Here is a 19458-nt window from a genome sequence, read left to right as displayed (position 1 = left end):
GTCTGACTGAAGATGGAAGGGACATAGGTGCCGTGCGTAAAGAGCCCACAGCGCATCGCCGTTTCGGCGACACCAGAGAGTTCCTTGATCTCCCAATCAAAAGAATAGCCCCGGTGACCAATAACATCAATATAATAATAATTATAATAATTAAAAAAATGAAATCATAACTTAAAACCGAATTGATTTGGGTGTGAAAATTAAACTGTCTCAACCGGGCACCCAAAGGGAATCCATCAAAAGATAACGGCGTCACAGACACTGGAATAGCCCGTTTCGGAAGAGTTTACCCAGTCTAAATGTAGCTAGCACTCGGGAAGTTTCTGGTTTTTACTCCTTACATTAGGCTAGTGAAACATAACATCAGGATATCCTACAAGTTAAAAGAATATCTGGGCATAGCCTTCTCTCTTAGTTAGAGAGTTAACAGCAGCTATGCCGCATATTGTGTAGTTATTAGCCTATTTGGTGGTGCAAAAACAATACGCGAAACCATGCCGCATATTGTGCCATTATTATTGGTGATGCCGAAACAACAAAGCCAGATTGGTGACTAGAGCCTGCCTACTACATTTAAACATAGCCTACTCATTTGATTGTGCCGTACTGTACATTTAAAAGTGTCAGTGCAGAATTAAACTGGGCGCGGAATATAAATATTGGAGCCATTCTCCCTCCGTGTCTAGATACAGTCAGAGGCGCGCGCGCACGCTCTTATTTCTGTATTATATGAAAATATCCTAAAACGGTCACAACATCAGAGGACCTTCGTGGTGGAGGATACTTGCGGCGGGGGCCGAGACCGAGTTGTTACGGGACACTCTTAATATTAGCCTATTGAAGGGACAGACCATGCTCGATACTTTACCCGGTGTAAATGTAGGCCTATCACTCGAAAAGTTATGCCGCATATTTGTGCAGATTCTTTGGTGATGCCAACAACACGTGAAACTAGGCACATTGGAGACTAGAGCCTATCATTTAGACATAGCCTATTCATTCAAACTTAAAAGTGTCAGCACAGAATCAAACTGGACGCTGAAATATTGGAGCCAGTAACTTCGTGTCCGGTGGATATTGTGAGCTGTGTAGCCTACGCGCGCACAATTAATTTCTCTCCTATCTCTTTGCTCATCAAGCCTCCGATCTCCAAAAACACACGGGCACTCAGGATAACTGTTTCACGAGCTGTTTAAATAATGTGATGCACGTTCTTCATGACATGGCATGGTTTGGCCACCCTAAATTCAACATAACTGCATTCGCACATCTCGTTAAAACATCCATGATGGAATGGTCACTCTTAATGTGCAAGTATTAGATATGAGGAAAAAAAATATCCTAAAACGGTCACAACACCAGAGGACCCGTGGTGGTGTGGTGGATATTTGCGGCGGGGCCCGAGGCCGAGTTGTTACGGTAGGCTACACTCATATTATAGAAGGGACAGTCAGGCGACACAGCGCGACTCACATCGGGTTGCTGTGGTACCGCAAAGCATTCCTGATAGTGGAAATGAATGCAAATGCATGCAGATACTCGGGCGGATATCCGGGCACTCACATCCGGCAGCCTACTTACATTGGGTTGCTACAGGCAGAAATGTTCTAAGCTATGAGATAGGCGTCTGTCATTGGCTCCCAGTATAGCCCCGTTGGCGCACGCAGCCAAGTAAAAGATGAATGGGAGCCTATTGGGCTAAATGGCTCAGCAGGGATTTGTGACGATTCTGTTCTCTGGTTTGTAAAGATGTGTGCACATTCTGTACCTTATCATGGAAGTTGTATTAGAAGTGAAGTTAAAGGTTCCTGACATGGCTTTGTTCTCCCAAAGACGTGTTAGTTTTGTCCTGCAACACGCTAGCATTCGGCTAATACCTGCTGGCTGAGGAATCTCTGCGACTATTCACGACCAGAGCTGACGAGAGACGTACTCTGACTGATCCTCCTAGCAGAGACATCTACGGTCACACACCTCAACCCCCACCACCGTCCAACATGTTAATTGAAGGTGCCCAAATTCTTAAGGATGAGCACAGTCATTTCCTTTACCACATGTACACATGCCGCTTTTCCACCACCTTAAATGCAATAAATAACAGGTGTCCGCAACAATCCTAACATAACTTTAAACACATCGACATCTGAAGTCAGACTTAAAACTACAAAACAAATGGCGTAGTGCCGTAAAGTCGATTGTCACGTGTTATGTCATTGCTATAGTTGAAATAAGGGTCATTTTCACGAATCTAACACTTGACAAGATGCAAACGTGTCGGCAAATGCTTTCACTTACTCATATCTATCGAACGCGACTTCATTGTTTCCAGGGAAAAAATCACACGGGCAGATAGTTCTATGAGAAGCGTACAGCCCCATTGGCACCCATTCATTATTTACTTGGCTGCGATAAAATAGCTGCAGTGCCACTCCTGGCCACACCAGCTAGTTGTCGTTCTTGTACAAGATTCCATTTTCTTTGGCCCTTGCCAGACGAATAAAGGCATTTCAACATCGTGTACACCACAGAAATGTAATGTATCATAATGTAGATCTCCCCGTCTGCTGTTTGCACCAACTTACTGAGGCTGAAGAAGTGCCGCGTTTACAGCGTTCTTTGAGCATCCAATCACACGCAGCCAAATGTTACAAAGTTGCAGAGCAGAGCCTTCCCATTCTGCAAGAGGCTACGCCGAGATCTGTTGATGCGGTGACGTGGGTGATCGTGTGTGTACATGTAAACTCAGCAAACTAAGCGACTAGTAGGCCAGGCATATTTACACAATGCATAGAACAATCCACACTTGGTTTCGGTTTAGGAGTGCAACACTTGTATCCATCGTGGCCGCGTTCTGTTGCCTGACAAACTTTGTGTTCTGCGAGAAGACTGGCGTTGATCTTGAGAGATGCATTGTATGGGGACCTGGGCTGGACCCAAGAGTCGTGGTACCCGTGCGATACTTCTACATCCAAGCAGTGAATTCAGCCGGTGAAAACTTTACAACGTCTCCGGGTAAGTGACGCATAGGTCTATCGTTTGCAATTCCAACATAATAGTGAACAAGAACAGCTAGCCTACATTATAGGCCTATCACAACAATCACAGGGTTTTGTCATATTTTGAAGCTGAAAAAGTTGCTCGTCATTTAACAAATTAGGCACGAACTAGTAAGAAGCAGCTTATGTACAGTAGTCCACGTAAGTGGATCTTCAAGACTACTCTTTACACTTCAGCTGCATTATGCACACAGGACCAATTAAGAAATTCTGAAATGTTGGTGGGACATTTATTTAACTGCCCATTACTCCTCGCAATGACCTATCACAACTGTCTGAAATTCTTACACCCAACCAACATTACAGCTTATAATATCCTAAGTGTGTCATTCACTCTCACTCATTCTTCCAGAGATAATAGACCACAAAGCAGGCTGTGTGGATGCTGCAGCCAAGCATCTTTCTGTGTTTGCTTTCGTATCTGATGCATATTTTTTGCCATATTGTATTAGTCATTACACATGTAAGAAATGTTAATCATGTCATATGTATTGCAATGTAATAGCCTGATGTGTGTAAAATAGTGAAATTAGTTTTCAAGATAGTAAAAAAACCATACACTATTCTATTTTAAATGTTTACTGTTAGTGGAATGAATGAATGAATGAATGAATGTATAAATGGATGGATGGATGGATGGATGGATGGATGGATGGATGCATTAATTAATGAACATTTTGGTGTAACATTTCAGGTCAGGATGTATTTAAGGTTCAGATTGAGTCAGTATCAGCGAAGGAGCACGTGCGTATCCACGTCCCTGCTCCACTGGACCGGGGAGACGGTTCCTTCCTGGTCCGCTATCGACTCTACAACACTCCCAGCTCAGGCCTCCTGGTTACCATCCTACACAAGGGCAAACCTGTGGCCAAATCCCCATACACCCTCAAAGGTAAGATGTACAGTATCCTATGCATATTCACAAGCCTGCAGCCTTGTGTAAATAAAGTTTGTTTTTATACATTACATTATTTTGCATTCAGCAGACACTTTTATCCAAAGTCACTTACAAAGAGGAAATGCATAGCACCTTACGAAGTGTGGATATACTTTTCAAGTTGTGGAAAAAGTAGAAGTCCGCACACTATACTGCCCTACAATATCAGAACGCAGTATCTTGAAAATGGTCAAAAGTGGATTTAGACTGGAAATTGGCTTTAAAATACCTTCTTTTTCTTGTGTTAAAATTTTTTGGCCCAACTTGGTCCCGTTTCGGAAAAAAACGCAAAAAACTGATTATACTGCGCTTTTTGGTTTTAGGGGGTTACGTCGTACTAGCCAAGAACGCAGTATAATGCGAATTATACTGCAATTCTCCATTGACACCGTGGTTTTGGTGTAGACAGTAATACCACAACAGAGCGCAGTATAATGATTTTTCAGCTAAAAAGTAATGATAATGTTTTTTTTTTGCTTTTTTCTTGTGTGGGTAAATTTTCACCATAAAAAAGTATTATATGGAAGTGTCATCACCACTTTACCTCCAACACAGTCGCGTGGACAGAAAGGAAACTTTAAAGCCTTTTTTCTCAGTTTGGCATTTTGAATTATACTGCATTCTGAAATTGTAGGGCAGTATAGCTCCGCTTTGAAAATGGATTCAGGCCATACAACGTTTCGACCCAACAGGGTCTTCATCAGGCATGTCCTGCACCTGGCCTCAGAGAGGTGGGATGTGCATACTCTTACTTTTATTAATATACTTTTCAAGTAGCCAGAAAGCACCACATTTATGCAGATTATGGGGGAATTGTAGAGGCATGATTTTTTTTCTTCTATTTTTCAAGCCTCAGAAGTAGTAGGCTAGTTGATACACTGCGCTCTTCCGTGTGGTGCATCTCCAAGTTGAATAACCTCAGCAAGTGAAGAGGTGGATCGCACTCAGGTTCTTCTTTTCTCCTTTTTTATTTTTTATTTTTCACATTGCAGCTGAAAAGCAGACAAACGTTTCGGCTGTTGTCTTCGTCAGTGTCTGACAAAGTGTCTGACGAAGAAAACAGCCGAAATGTTTGTCTGCTTTTCTGCTGCAATGTAAGAAATAAAAGATAAAAAAGAATAACCTGAGTGCGATCCACCTCTTCACTTGCTGAGTTTATTCTTCAAGCCTCCCTAACCATTAGGTGATTTGCCGCAGGTACAGTAGTTTTGACAGACAGTGCCCTTTGATCTCATTTTATTGATGAGAAGGTACTGAGAGAGGTGATGTCAAACTGTTTTTGAGGCGACAAGAGCAAAGTCAAAGTAAATGGCAAAGAATGGATCGTAAAGGGTTGGCAATAGCGCCTGTCTTTTAACTCCTCACATTGTACACTAACTATTCCCTCCACAGTAGTTTCTCTGTGGCAGTAACTGTGTTGGAGTAGCATATAAACTTGTCAGCACATGTTGTGAGCCATTTCCTTTAGGGGGCCCTATTCGAGCTTATTTTCACACTTACACGCTGCCGTAATGCAACAGCTGTAAATAAAACTGGACGTTTAGTTCAAAGCCTGAGAGCTACTATCACATCACTGCCTTAAAGGGTAAAGGCTTTGCTATGTGAAATAGGGGAAGTTGTACACTTTTTTCAGAATGACGTAATCATGTGGATATTCCACCTAGAGCAACTTGAAGTGCCTCATTTAGTGGCACAGTGGGGACAGATAATCTTGCTTTCTTTTTTAGATTTTTCATTACTTTGATTATTTTCCATGATTCTGATTTCCTTCTCCTACTGTCTTAGACTGGGGAGCTGTATCTCAGTCAAACTGACGTTACGGTACTCCTTTTTTTATTAATACTAACAGATTATGTATATAAAAATGCTGTTTCAGTCAGTCACCAGCAATTCTGCTTTTTTTATCTCATTTCACCATTCGGGAACCACAAAAGGGAACCGGCATCAGACACATCGGAGGCCAGACAGAGTTCTTGTTGAAGTTTGACTTCCTCTTAAAACATGTGTGGTCAGATGTATAGCCCCAGCAAAGCATATGGCCAATGGTCTTTTTTGGCCCAAGCACATCTAGCCAATCACATCTTGTAGGCCCAAGCCTGGTCATTCAAGTTTAAGCACAGCTCAGCCAGATACAGTGTAGTGTAGTGTGCCAGCCAGGCTACAGCCTCTGCCAAATGGAATGGAGTCCCAGGTCCATGGTTCTGTTTTTGTTAATGCTTATGCTCAACAGGCATGGCACACGTGCAATAGTCTTGTCATGTTATGTGTATGTCCTGTCTTAAACGAGTCTTGCTGCTCAGGGATGCAAAATGAATTTCAGTGCAAACTGACCGACATTAAAGTACTATCGTGTCGTATATCATATCGCATTTTGACGTATCATATCATAACAGAAACATGATTATATCTTTTTGAAAGACAAAAGTCATGGTATCATCATTTGTCACAGAATACAGATGATACAAAAACGTTTTTGTTTCCCTTGGACTAGGCTGAGAATGTTTGTGGTTGTGCTTCGTCTACACGTCTGAGTGTCTAGTCTGCACGTCTTCACCAACAGCCCTGACTGTCACATATGGGGCTTTTTGCAGACTCACTCACATCTTGGCTGCAGTGCAGAGAAGAGAAACTGTTGGTTGCGTTGCTATAGGCAGCTCGTCCTTCAAATAAGACGTGTGGCACTGGCAGGAAGGATGTGCTGTGGTTTGTGACCTTGCAAAAAAGGAGGTCAGATGATGAACCCGCAATGGGCCAAAGGTGCCAGACTGTCTTGTCAACACAATACGACTGAAATCTAAACTACTGGCGGCATGATTGGAAAACTTGACCAACAAAAAAGTATTGCTTCTGTCTCTCTCTATTTCTCTTTCTCTCTATCCCTCTGTCTCCCTCTCTCTCTCTCTCTCTCTCTCTCTCTCTCTCTCTCTCTCACTCTCATCATGACTGGGTAATTATTGCTTGTCTCTGTATTGCTCTCTCTCTCTCTCTCTCTCTCTCTCTCTCTCTCTCTCTCTCTCTCTCTCTCTCTCGCTCTTTTGTTGTCCGCCCGTCTGCTGTCTGAATACTTCTCTCTTCTTTCCCTTTCTCTCCATCCATCATCCTCTCCCTCCGTCTCTCCCTCCCTCCATCCCTCCATCCCTCCCTCCCCTCCATCCTCCTCCATCATCCTCTCCCTCCCTCCCTCCCTACCTCCACCTCTCCATCCCTCCCTCCCTCCCTCCCTCCCTCTCTCCACCCCCCCTCCAGGCCCCGTCTACCACGAGTACTGCGACTGCCCCGAGGAGGACGCGGGGGGGTGGCAGGCGGCGTTGGGCTGCCCCGCGGGCGACCCCCAGGTGGATGCGGACTTCGTGGCGTTCCCCACGGTGGAGCTGGAACGCCTGAGGCAGGAGGTGCCGCGCCGCTTCGCCCAGCGCGGCGGCCTCGTCCACTACACCGTCCGCGGCAACCAGCTGTACCGCCGCACGCAGGGCAAGTACACCGACTTCAAGATGTTCTCCGACGAGATGCTGCTCTCACTCATGCGGAAGGTGAGTGGAGTGGGGAGGGGAGGCAAGAAAGGAGAAGTTTTGGATCACCAGAAATGAAACCCCATTGAAAATGAATGGGGTTTTATCTCTGCCAAGTTAGAATTAAACTGGTGAGTTAACACCAAAACGTGGCATGGAAATCTACAGGGTATATTGAAGAGTGAAGTGTGGGGCACCAGGTCAACAAACAAGAACAGCTGACAGCAAAGCATCAAGGATATCTGGGCTTCCATAACTCCCATGCACTGAGAAGTTTTGGGTAGATGGACTGTATTTGGGTAGGGTGCACACATCCAAAAACACTTTTTGCAGGTGCTAGACAAAAGTGTCAGACCGTTGAAAGAGGTAGGTCTGCACACTAGTGGTGTGCATTGGCACTGCCCTCACGATTCGATTCCAATTCGGGAGGTAGTGATTCGATTCTATTCTATTCGATTCAATCCGATTCAATTCTACAATGCATTGCAATGCATTACATTTCTACTGAAAGCAAAGCAAATGTTTCATCAGTCATGATGAGGCAATACAAGTAGTCAGATACTGAGCAACAATTTATTGATTGTTAATAAATTTAAGTTTAAATTTTATTTACAAGTTAAAAGAGGGAGCATGTCGCTAAGCTAGTGAAAGTCAATGGATCCGTGTAGCATGCTACAATGCTACACGGATCCATTGACTTTCACTAGCTTAGCGACATATTCCCTCTTTTAACTTGTCTTAAAGCAAGACAACGCTTAACATGAAAAATAAGACACTTAACCACCTTTATAAACCCCAGCCAACGATTTTAACTGTATTAAGCCCCAAAATAGTGGCATACCCCTTTAACTTAGAGATGGTTTTGGTCAGGGCACAGATGAGCATTTGGGCGTTCACCTCGACGGCAGGAAAACTACTTGCCTCGCGTGAGTCTGGTCACGTGACAAAATTGCTTTTCTGCAGCATTTGCATCCAGCATCTGCAGCACGATTTTTCATGCAAAGTCGTTGCGCCACAACGTGCCATGCACTAGCGCCTTTCTATGATGCCAATCTGCTATCTTGAGTGTGTGGCATTACTTGTATGCAGTATGAGGATACTAACAAGCAGGCTGCTGTTAGATGGTCCTGTCCCTTATGTGGGGGGTGAGTGGAAAGCACCTACTGTATACTAAAAACATAGTAAAGGTCCTGTGCACTGTCCTCATTTGCCAAGTTTAATTGCAATGTTTCGGTCAAGTGACCATCGTTAGGTAAGTTTACCTCATTGACCTTCTGGATATCCGTCACAGTTGACCAACGGAGGAGTGCAAAAAGCCTTCTCAAACACCCATACAAACACATATGAAGATGAAGAAATTAGTCATATATGGACTATTCAAGTCTTGTATGGTACATATTATAAAAGTGTCCCATACGAGTATATAGTATTCAATGTGTGGCTTTACTCATCCATTCACAGAAATACTGTACATATGGTCAACATTTGTGACACCTTTCATAACACATCGAGTAGTATTCAGAGCAGGTGATCAGACAGACCACACCAGAATGACACACTACATATTTATAGATGCCACTATCCATCATGAGGAAGATGAGAGGGATGGAGGAGATTGCTATGGCAACGTGCAGGAGAAGTTGCGAGGTTGCCATGCCAATGTGCAGGAGGAAGTTACGAGTTACTATGGGAGGGTGGAGGAAGATGTCGTGGAATTATTCAAAGTACATTGACATCAGGGGCCAATTTTATACGAGTTTTATATGATTAACAGACTAACAGATAGACTACTCAGTTGATCCAAGCATAAAATCATTTCATAATTCTCAGTAATGGAAAAACCTCCTCTATGCATATGCAGTATATGATTGGGTGTAGCAAAAAAGTCTACAAAGACAAATAAATGACTGTTGAAATGTGAAACCCTGAACCCTGCGTTAGGGTTTTTTTTAACTTTTGTTTTGGGTTTGTAGATTCACCTCTTGTGTGTCATCAGCTACGGTTTTGAGGCTTTCTTTGTTCCTCCAGTCTTACTTGTGTTAGCTTTCCAATGCTATGTTCTGTGTGGCTTTCTGTGCATTCCAATATGCAACCTTGCATCCCACCACTTGTGCTTGTAGCCTCGTACCAGGAAGTAACACTTCGTGATGACATCACTGACAACAGCATTATATTTCAATATCTCGCAAAAGCTCAATTGTAAGGTAATTTTCTCATTTGCACACTGGATGGTGAATGAAGAATAGTCCCCCAAAAATTGTTGTGGCTAGGCTGACAGCGGGGAAACTTAATTGTTTTCTCCACGGAGGCGGGGCATCAGCAAAATTTGAGGCCACAAGCACAAGTGGAGGACCCAAGGACGCATGTTGGAATACACCCTTTGTGTTCCTCATCTGCCTCTGTTTTGCTTTGCCACGTGCCTCTGTTTTCCCATCTGTTCACTTTCCTGTCCGATGCTCTTGTCTCCGCCTCTTTTGCCCTGATCGTTTCCTGATCGCTTTCACCTCTCTCATGACTCATGAGCTTGTTTTCTCTTATGCTTCGTGTCATTATTTCTGATTATCTCATGATTTCTCCCCTGTGTCTTGTTTGTAATTTGTATGTGTGTTTCTCTCGGTCCTTACTGTATCATTGTCATGCTCCCTGTGATTTTCCCCTTAATTGCCTTGTTGAATATCTGTGTTTATTTTCCTGCGTTTTTCTAAATACTCGTGTGCATATTCTGAGCATGTAGCATTTTGTGTTTTTGAGTTCATAAAATCCCTCGTGTGTTCCTGGACCTCTCCTCGTGTGTTCCTGGACCTCTCCTCGTGTGTTCCTGGACCTCTCCTCGTGTGCTGCACTTGGGCTGCAGTGCATGTGGGCCCCCTTCCTCAATTCCTGAGGGAAACAAACGGAGGCACATGGCCAAGCAAAACAAAGACTGTACAGGAAGTAAACAAGGGCACATAGAACACGGGGAAGCTAACTCAAGAAAGACTGGAGACTAGGAACAAAAAACACAAGACACAGTGTGATTAACCCTGAATTTCAAACTTATAAATGTTTTATAACTTCTAGTTCATGGATTGATGGATGGATTTTATTTGACAGTTATTTCTCAATTCTGTATAAAAGTAAATACATGATTTAGTTCCAAATAACCGCACCACATATTTAACCCCCCCCCCCCCCCCCCCACAAGAGAGTCAAGATAACATACAGTAATAAAGTTCGAGGCTTATTTCCATTGTGATTCTTTGTTGCCAGGTACCTCTGCTTATTTCCATTGTGATTCTTTGTTGCCAGGTGCCTCTGCTTATTTCCATTGTGATTCTTTGTTGCCAGGTACCTCTGCCCGATATGGAGTTCTACCTGAACGTGGGCGACTGGCCGATGGAGAAGCGTAACGTGGGCGAGTCGCCGGGACCAGTGCCCATCATCTCCTGGTGCGGCTCCACCGACACGCGTGACATCATCCTGCCCACCTATGACATCACACACTCCACACTGGAGACCATGAGGGGCGTCACCAACGACCTGCTGTCCATCCAAGGGCACACAGGTGGGAGAGGACAACGAGAGGCATGTGAGGGTGGTGGTTATACTGGAGTGGGGTCATTGACAGGCTTTTTTAGTGGCAGGCGTCAGGTGGTACGACCATAGCCTACGGCCATTAATTAATAATTGGTAACTAATGTCCAAGCAATGGATATGCCTCCAATTAATTCCATTTCCAATTAATCATCCGTACAATAGTGACATTAGCTGTGGTTGTACCACCCTGACATCTGCTTCGAAAGAAACTCATAACACGAATGAATGAGGTACAACTTGAATGTTTTTTTGCACACCTTACCTAGCAGGTGTGATGACCCAGTGGCCTAGGGTCACTGATCAGAAAAGCGTCTAAAACTAAATTTCGCAGCAAGCTATTTGATTACAATGTAATTGTGAATGATTGACTGAAATTATTAACCATGCTGTACAAGGACGGAAGTTGAAATGTGCTGCTAAATATGTACCTAACTAATATGAACTGATTTTAAAATATATATTATCGACTCATATGATTTAAGAAGCTATTTAGCCTGATATTTCAAATCACACAGTATGCATTCAGTTCTACAGTAGGCCATTTTTGCATTTGCATTGAATGAAGAGCACAGGCCAACCTACAGAAGATGGAGGCTGCACTTATACCATTTTCCAATTCTGCCACGAATGACGTGTCACCTCAAGGGCTGATAGTATTCAGGCTCCATGACTGATTTCAGGCTTGACAGAGTTTGCAAAAATAAAAACATTGATAATAATTAGCCACTAGGTTATTCTTATCTCAGAAAGTGTTACAGGTTCAGGGTTTTCTTCTACTATCAGGCTTGAATAATGGTCATACACAGGCTATTAAATGTTTGAATAATGTGTCAAAATAGGCCTACGTTACCTCACTATGCAGTATCTTGTCGTCGTCGTTAGAGCAGGGAAAAAGTTCAGGCTCAGAATTTTTTTTCACTATCACCCCTGTATGGTCCGTCTGTGACGGAGGTGTTCCTGCACAGTTTGTCCCCCTCGGGGCACGAACCTGCCACCTCGTCAACTACATCGGTTTGGCAATGACAGTCACAGTACGAGTGCGCTGAGCTAAAGGGCCGGTGCCCTAGCCAGCCCATGCTAGTTGGCCTCCTTTACACATCCTTGAGTGCGTTACAATATGCGACCTTGCCTCCTCCACTTGTGCTTGTGGCCTCGCCCCACCTCCTGGCCCCTCCTCCGTGGAGAAAACGATTAAGTTTCCTAGCTGTCAGCCTAGCCACAACAACTTTTGAGGGATTGTTTTTCATTCACCAAGGTCGCATATTGGAACTTACGCCATGCGTTTGTCTCGCAGGTCCGCAGTGGTCCAATAAGACGGAACAGGCCTTCTTCAGGGGTCGGGACAGCCGCGAGGAGCGCCTCCACCTGGCCCGGCTGTCCAAGGAGCACCCCCTGCTGCTGGACGCCGGCATTACAGCCTACTTCTTCTTCCGGCAGCAGGAGAAGGAGCTGGGCAAGGCCCCTCTGGTCGGCTTCTTCGACTTCTTCAAGGTGAGATACCGGTGATAGTGGCGGCTCAGTTGGTTGCAGTTGGGTCAAAGACGTGCAAAATGGCATCGCCATTCAGTGTTAACGGATGCCTTCTGCTGACTGTAACTGTAAAAAACATGACTCTTTTTATTTATTTATTGTTACAGGGAATTCATGAAAGCCTCGTCTGTCATCCATTCACTTGAAACTATTTAAAACCCGTGTTTTTTTGCAGTTACAGTCGGCGGAAGGTGTCCGTAACACTGAACGACAAAGACGTCTTTGACCCAGTTGCAGATTCAGGCCCCAATCTGTCTGACCACCAGTGATGTGTTCTTCCTTCTTTCTTTTTTCCTGTGTTTCTTTCTTTCTTTCTTTGCTTCTCACTACATGTATGGGAGTGGTGTACATATTGCATAGAGGGGCAGTGATGGGTAAGCTGTTAAGGCGTTAGACTTGTGGCCCAAAGGTTGCCGGTTCGACTCCCGACCCGCCATCAACCAGTGCTCTCCCCCATCCTCCTCCACGACTGAGGTACCCTGAGCATGGTACCATCCCGCCCATTAGGGGCTGCCCCCTTGCACGGGTGAAGCATAAAATTCAAGTTTGTTGTGTACTGTGTTCACTTGTGTTCTGTGGAGTGCTGTGTCACAATAACAATGAGATCTGGAGTTTCCCAGGTGGGCTTTCACTTTCACTTTCACATATTGCTCAGTACTGCCTGTACAGTTACGAATACAGTAATTCCTGCCTGTATCTAGTAGACTGGTACCGTCCCACCACACTACTCCCTTGGGGCGCCCTTGGGGGCTACCCCCTTGCATGGGTGAGGCATAAATGCAATGTTGTTGTGTGCACTTGTGTGCTGTGGAGTACTATGTCACAATAACAATGGGAATTGGAGTTTCCCAGGTTGACTTTTACTTTCACTTTCACATATTGCTCAGTACTGCCTGTACACTTTTTCCATATATACAGGTGGGCTTTTACTTTCACTTTCACATATTGCTCAGTACTGCCTGTACAGTTACATACGTATATAGTTGTTCCTGCATCTAGTAAACTCGTTGCCTTCCTCTGACGCTTCTCTCAGGGCTGATAGTATTCGGGCTCCGTGCCTGATTTCAGGCTTGACAGAGTTTGCAAAAATAAAAACATTGATAATAATTAGCCATTAGGTTATTCTTATCTCAGAAAGTGTTACAGGTTCAGGGTTTTCTTCTACTATCAGGCTTGAATAATGGTCATACACAGGCTATTAAATGTTTGAATAATGTGTCAAAATAGGCCTACGTTGCGTCACTACGTCACTATCTTGTCGTCGTTGTTAGAGCAGGGGAACAATTTCAGGCTCAGGATTTTTTTTCACCATCACCCCTGTTCTCTTCTTGTGTGTGTGTGTTGTACCAGTTCAAGTACCAGGTGAATGTGGATGGCACGGTGGCTGCCTACAGGTTCCCGTACCTGATGCTGGGCAACAGCCTGGTGCTGAAGCAGAACTCGCCCTACTACGAGCACTTCTACACACACCTGAAGGCAGGCCAACACTACGTCCCAGTGGAGAGAAACCTTGCAGACCTCATACAGAAGATCAAGTGGGCTAAGGTAGGTGTGCGTGCGAGTGTGCGTGCGAGTGTGAGTGTGAGTGTGTGTGTGTGTGTGTGTGTGTGTGTGTGTGTGTGTGTGTGTGTGTGTGTGTGTGTGTGTGAGAGAGAGTGTGTGTTATTTGAAACCTTGAAGATGTAGAGGACAGGGTGTCTGAACTGCATATACCGTATCTATCCTATCTGTGTGTTTTCTTATGCAATCCTCCTCAAGATATTAAGCAGTGATATTGGTGTGTGTGTGTTTGCTCACATTCTGTGTCTCATCTCTGATTATTTGCAGGGCAACGATGCAGAAGCGGAGAGCATCGCTAAAGAAGGACAGCGATTGGTCAGGGAGCTCCTTCAGCCGCAGAGACTATACTGCTACTACTACCTGGTCCTTCAGGTATAATGGGCTTCTGTTGTTTTAGAGATATTGCACTGCGTGTCAGACTATTAAACTGCTACTACTACCTGGTCCTTCAGGTATAATGGGCTTCTACAAATGCAAAGTGCTGTAACTACACATTTTGTAAAAATTGAGTTTGGACTTAAAACGGTCTTCGAGCCCCAAGTGCTGAACCAGTGCAGAGATGACGAATGCATGCTGTAGTTCCTGGTATTGCTTAGTGTTGAACGTAGGGCTGCACAATTAATTGAAATTAATCAAAAATTATGATATAATTGTGATATCGAAATCGGGATTTCAATCGGGATTTAATCGTGGCAATAGTGACCTGCCTTCGAGCATGAACATGCTGACAGGCTGGTTTTTCCGGCCAAAATTCTGTAGATCTGCCCAAGTTTCACACTATTGCCTTCAACATAATTATTAAAATTCAGTTTAATTTTGTTCATCCCTTATATAGTTCAATTCGAAATGTCATTTCGTGATTTAAAATAAAATTCGGCAAAAAATTCAGTCGTTTGTTGTTCGACAATCGCGATTAATAATTTATTGAGTGATTTCGATTTTGATCCAAATAATCGTGATTATTACTATCATTACCATAATCGTGCAGCCCTAGTTGATCGTCTCTCTCTCTCTCCCTGTGTCCTCCTCAGACGTACGCATCACGGCAGTTTGGGCAGCCGACGGTGCACGCGGACATGGAGCTGGTACCGCAGCCCTCGGACCACAGCAGCACCTGCTCCTGCCAACGAGGCCCGCGGTCCAGACGGAACGGCACCGGCAAAGACGAGTTATGATAAAGAACAGACTAATAGAAGCACCTTATCATGAACAACATACAGTGAAGAGACACCAACAGGAGAGATGAGTTTGAAGTGATGAAGAAACGATTATTTGCCCTTATTCTTAACCAACATGGGGAAAACACACATAAAGGGTCGGGAGTGGACATGATGGTTATGATGAAGAGTATGCAGATTTCCCTCAGGTGCATGTCAGAGTGGGACCAGTCACCAGTGTTAGAGGAACAGACGGCTGGAGCACACTGCAGTGTAAAGTTTAACCATTTATTACACGCAAACGCACAACGGACGCTTTGAATTGGGACTCTGAGGAAGATGTGAATGTTGAAACTTGTGAAGGTTGTGTACTGTAAACTGCAATGTGCTCCAGCTTTCTCCACATATATGCCTTATCATGACGAACAGCATGCAGGGAAGACATTAATGGACACCCACCAGGAGAGACATGAGTAATAATGATGACGTATATGTATATGGCGCCATCATGAACAACACCAGGGGCCTACAGTATACTACAAAGCTGGTTCAGGAGTAAACCAGGTTAAGTGAAGAGGCAAATCATCCAATAGAAGAGCCTGGAGTCCTCATGTTCTTAAGAAAATGAGGACTCCAGGCCCTCCTATTAGGTGATTTACCTCTTAACTTAACCTGATTTACTCCTGAACCAGCTTTGTAGTATAGGCCCCCGGAGAGACAAGCCATGATGTTCAAACATAGTAGATCAAGTCATAAGTGTCATCATGAACAAACTGCTGGGATGAAAGCCGTGTGAAGGACCACCACAGGAAGACTTATGATGATCAAATATCATGCTAGATTATCAACGACGCAAAGAAGACATCAAAGGACAGCACCAGTCTGGGAGACATATGATGAAGATCAGATAGTATGTTACCCTGATCATCAAACAAGGAAGATGTGAGGAAGATCAGATACTATGCCTTATTACAGATGATGTATAAGAAGGAAACACATGAAGGTAGAGCACTGGGAGATGTACTGTATTGTGATGATCAGATATTTCAAAGATCAAGCACACTGTAAAATAGAGCTTTTATACAGTAGTAGACATGTTATCAAGAACTACCATGAAATGAGCGGTGTAAGGAACAGACATGTTGATAAAATCTGGTCTGTTTTAGATCTGATTTGAATTCTGGTGCAGAAGAACATAGCACATGCAGTGCAACATTCTCATTGGTGATTAAAACAACAGGAGGGAATTGAGCAGATGGACCCGTACCAAACCAACAGAAGGAGATGCCAGATCAGCTGGTGAAATATATGTCTGATTCAGCTGGTGGTGACTGAACCAAAGCCTGGGTTTACAGATATTCAAGACTTGTGCAAAACACACAGCACTGACATCCAGTGCTGTTTTCTGACTTTGGGTGTGTGATACTGACATATCACCCACAAATATGTCAGAAATGTGGAAGGGTGTTTGGTAACCTCATTGACTGCAGCAGATAGTTCACAGATATTCACTGCATTGAAAACAGGTTGTGAAAATGACAGAACAAAACATTTCTTCTATCATCTGTTTACATGACTCTTTTACTTGTCTTGCTTTGTGATTGGTGATAACCCAACCAAGCACTGATTATACAGTACAGGGCATACAGTATGCCCTCAGTTTGAATACCACAGATATCACAACTATTGTTTGTATCAAAGAACGAAGCCATATCATGTGCTATTGTATGTGCTATTGCATATTTCTGTGTGTGTGTGCAGGGTGCGATTTGTTGGGGGGGATGGAGGGGATTGTCCCTCCTTCTGGTTTTGATATTACCACCTTTTCTACATGGTTTTAATCACAGTTCAATGTAAATTCATTGATATTGCTTAAAATCTGCAACGTATCCCCCCCCTTCTGGTTTTCCAACAAATGACACCCTGTGTGTGTGATTATTTGCAGTATGTTCAAGGCCTTAAGTTCCGATGTGTAGAATGTATAGACACATAGCTAACACTCACCATACAGACCAGAGTGCTCATTTGACACTGACAGTGTATAGACTTTGGTATGTCCTAAATTAGGCTGTACTTGTACTGTATTTCAAGATGGACTATCAACCCCAGTTCATCCATTCACAAGGGTAACATTTCAAGCCAACCGAAATGAAAATGTGCCATCTATGGTTATGGTAAATGTTCATAAAAAAATAGATGCTTGTGAACCAGCAATACAGATTTTGATTAAGTTAAAAATATTACACACTGGCCCTTTAATTTGAAGTGAAAGTGAAAGCCCACCTGAGGAGTTCCAACCTCATTGTCATTGTGACACAGCACTCCACAGCAAACAAGTGCACGCAATGGATTTGCATTTATGGCTTACATTTGCCAGGGGGGCGTCTCCAATGGCGCCCTAAGGGAGGATTGCGGTGTGACGGTGCCGTTCTCAGGGTACCTCAGTCATGGATGAGGATGGGGGAGAGCATCGCTTAATTACTCCCCTGCAATGCAATTTTGTTGTGTGCAGTGGGCTGCGGAGTGCTGTGTCACAATGACACTGGGACTTTCCCAGGTGTGCTTTACTGCTTTCCCTTTCATGAACATTTAAACTGCTGCAAATGGGATTATAGGACCTATTGCCTGTGCACTGCTTAACTTCTTATGCAGAAAGCTCCACCATTGTGACTGTTTTTTTGTGTATTTACCATAGCAGTGTTACAGTTGGTGTCTAAAGTACAGTATTGCCTCTTTTCCACTGCCAGTTGTCTGGTAGGCGGCCTACAGCTCGGCAAAGCGTGACTCGGCCGCCACCTTTTGCTTTTCGAATAGGCTAGACACAGCTCCATCATAAAGCAAAAAGTGGCAGCCGAGTCGCGCTGTTTCAAGCTAGGCCTACCAGAAAACTGGCAGAGGAAAACAGGCATCTGGCCAGAGTCAGTTAAGTAGGCCTATAGGCTTTTTTCTACATACAACCTGGCTGTGCTGTGCCGTGTTGTGGCAAGGTCAGAGTCCAGAAATACAAGTTAATAAAGCTGCCAAAGCCTGTATTTTTTTCTACAGTGATGTGATGTTATCAGGAACTTAAGTGAGTAGGCTAAATGTGTCAAATGTGACTTCAGATTTGGAGCTTAGAATGTCTTTGTCTATGGGTCATTTTTAAATGTTTTTAAAGAAAGAGGCTTCACCTTGCTTAGATCGTTTAAAAAAATAAAAATGAAGTAAAATAATTGTACTGATGCTTTTCCGATGGTGCACACTGAAGAAGGCGCACGGCCTATATGCAAGGTATAGCCTCTTTCTTGAAAACTTGAGTTGAGCATTTTGGCCTGCTCCTTTACAAACAGAATATCATAATAGTAATAATATCATGATTATCATTTAAAAATATTTATTTTCTCCCTTGTTATTGGGTTGTTCCATTGAGAGTGATCTCAAAATCCACATTGTATATTCAACATTTAACTTTGACATAATTTCCCCTTGTAAATAAACAAGCTTTATCCAGTTTGATATTTAAAAAGCTGTTGGTTCAGCATCACAGCATCAGAATCTATGCAAATCCAATCAGACACCAGCTGGCCACACTTCTCATTTTAGGTTATTTATGCGGTTACTGGTCGCAATGTGTGTGCACCGTGTATATATTGCAGAAGGCCTAGGCCAAGGAAATTTTGGCAGAATCATTCACAGTCTTGAGTGGATTAGTGACCATGTGTGGGGCGGAGTGGCGGAGTAGCCAAGTGGACTGCCATATTAATCACCAGTAGTTAACCCATTGACGTCCAAGTCACCTGCAAAAAAGGGTGCTGAATGCCTGAGCCCTTATTGAGAAAAGCTGCCCTCAGCCTAAAAACCTAAATATCTCAGCTTCTGAAGCACACAAAAGTATGCACTACGTTGCATTTAAACGCCAAGACCCCCATCTTTCATTAGAATCAATGTGTTCATTCATCTCAAACAAACAGAACATTTTAATAAAGTTGTCTCAAATCTCATGAGCCTGAATGTTGCGTAATGCAGCTCCAGGCGCCAGGGCCAATGTTACGCAACGTCAGTGCTTTTGGTTTGAGACGTACGGTGGGCTACCATCGGCCTAAATATGGCGTTTCAATAGCATAGGCCTATTCCTGATTTGGTCAAGAAATATA

General features: G+C 43.8%; 1 protein-coding gene across 1 annotated transcript; it reads left to right on the top strand.

The window, feature by feature from the left end:
• The first annotated feature begins 2492 nt into the window (after window positions 1-2492).
• On the top strand, window positions 2493-15831 carry poglut3 (protein O-glucosyltransferase 3). Its single transcript, XM_063196276.1, has 8 exons — window positions 2493-3012; window positions 3751-3948; window positions 7240-7523; window positions 10830-11046; window positions 12373-12569; window positions 13959-14153; window positions 14436-14540; window positions 15200-15831. The coding sequence occupies exons 1-8, from the start codon at window positions 2784-2786 to the stop codon at window positions 15341-15343; spliced, it is 1569 nt and encodes a 522-aa protein (XP_063052346.1). The 5' UTR covers window positions 2493-2783; the 3' UTR covers window positions 15344-15831.
• Window positions 15832-19458: the final 3627 nt, after the last annotated feature.

The sequence above is a fragment of the Engraulis encrasicolus genome, chromosome 4 (genome assembly GCF_034702125.1).
Source record: "Engraulis encrasicolus isolate BLACKSEA-1 chromosome 4, IST_EnEncr_1.0, whole genome shotgun sequence".
In the NCBI taxonomy this organism is placed as follows: domain Eukaryota; kingdom Metazoa; phylum Chordata; class Actinopteri; order Clupeiformes; family Engraulidae; genus Engraulis; species Engraulis encrasicolus.
Note: the sequence above shows the minus strand (reverse complement) of the source record. Positions and strands in the feature narration are given on the sequence as shown.

Excerpts from the sequence above, each read along its gene's own strand:
- poglut3 (XM_063196276.1), top strand. The coding sequence starts at position 2,784 with ATGCATAGAACAATCCACACTTGGTTTCGGTTTAGGAGTGCAACACTT. Across the intron at positions 3,013-3,750 it reads AAACTTTACAACGTCTCCGG|GTCAGGATGTATTTAAGGTT; the intron begins GTAAGTGACGCA and ends GTAACATTTCAG. Across the intron at positions 3,949-7,239 it reads ATCCCCATACACCCTCAAAG|GCCCCGTCTACCACGAGTAC; the intron begins GTAAGATGTACA and ends CCCCCCCTCCAG.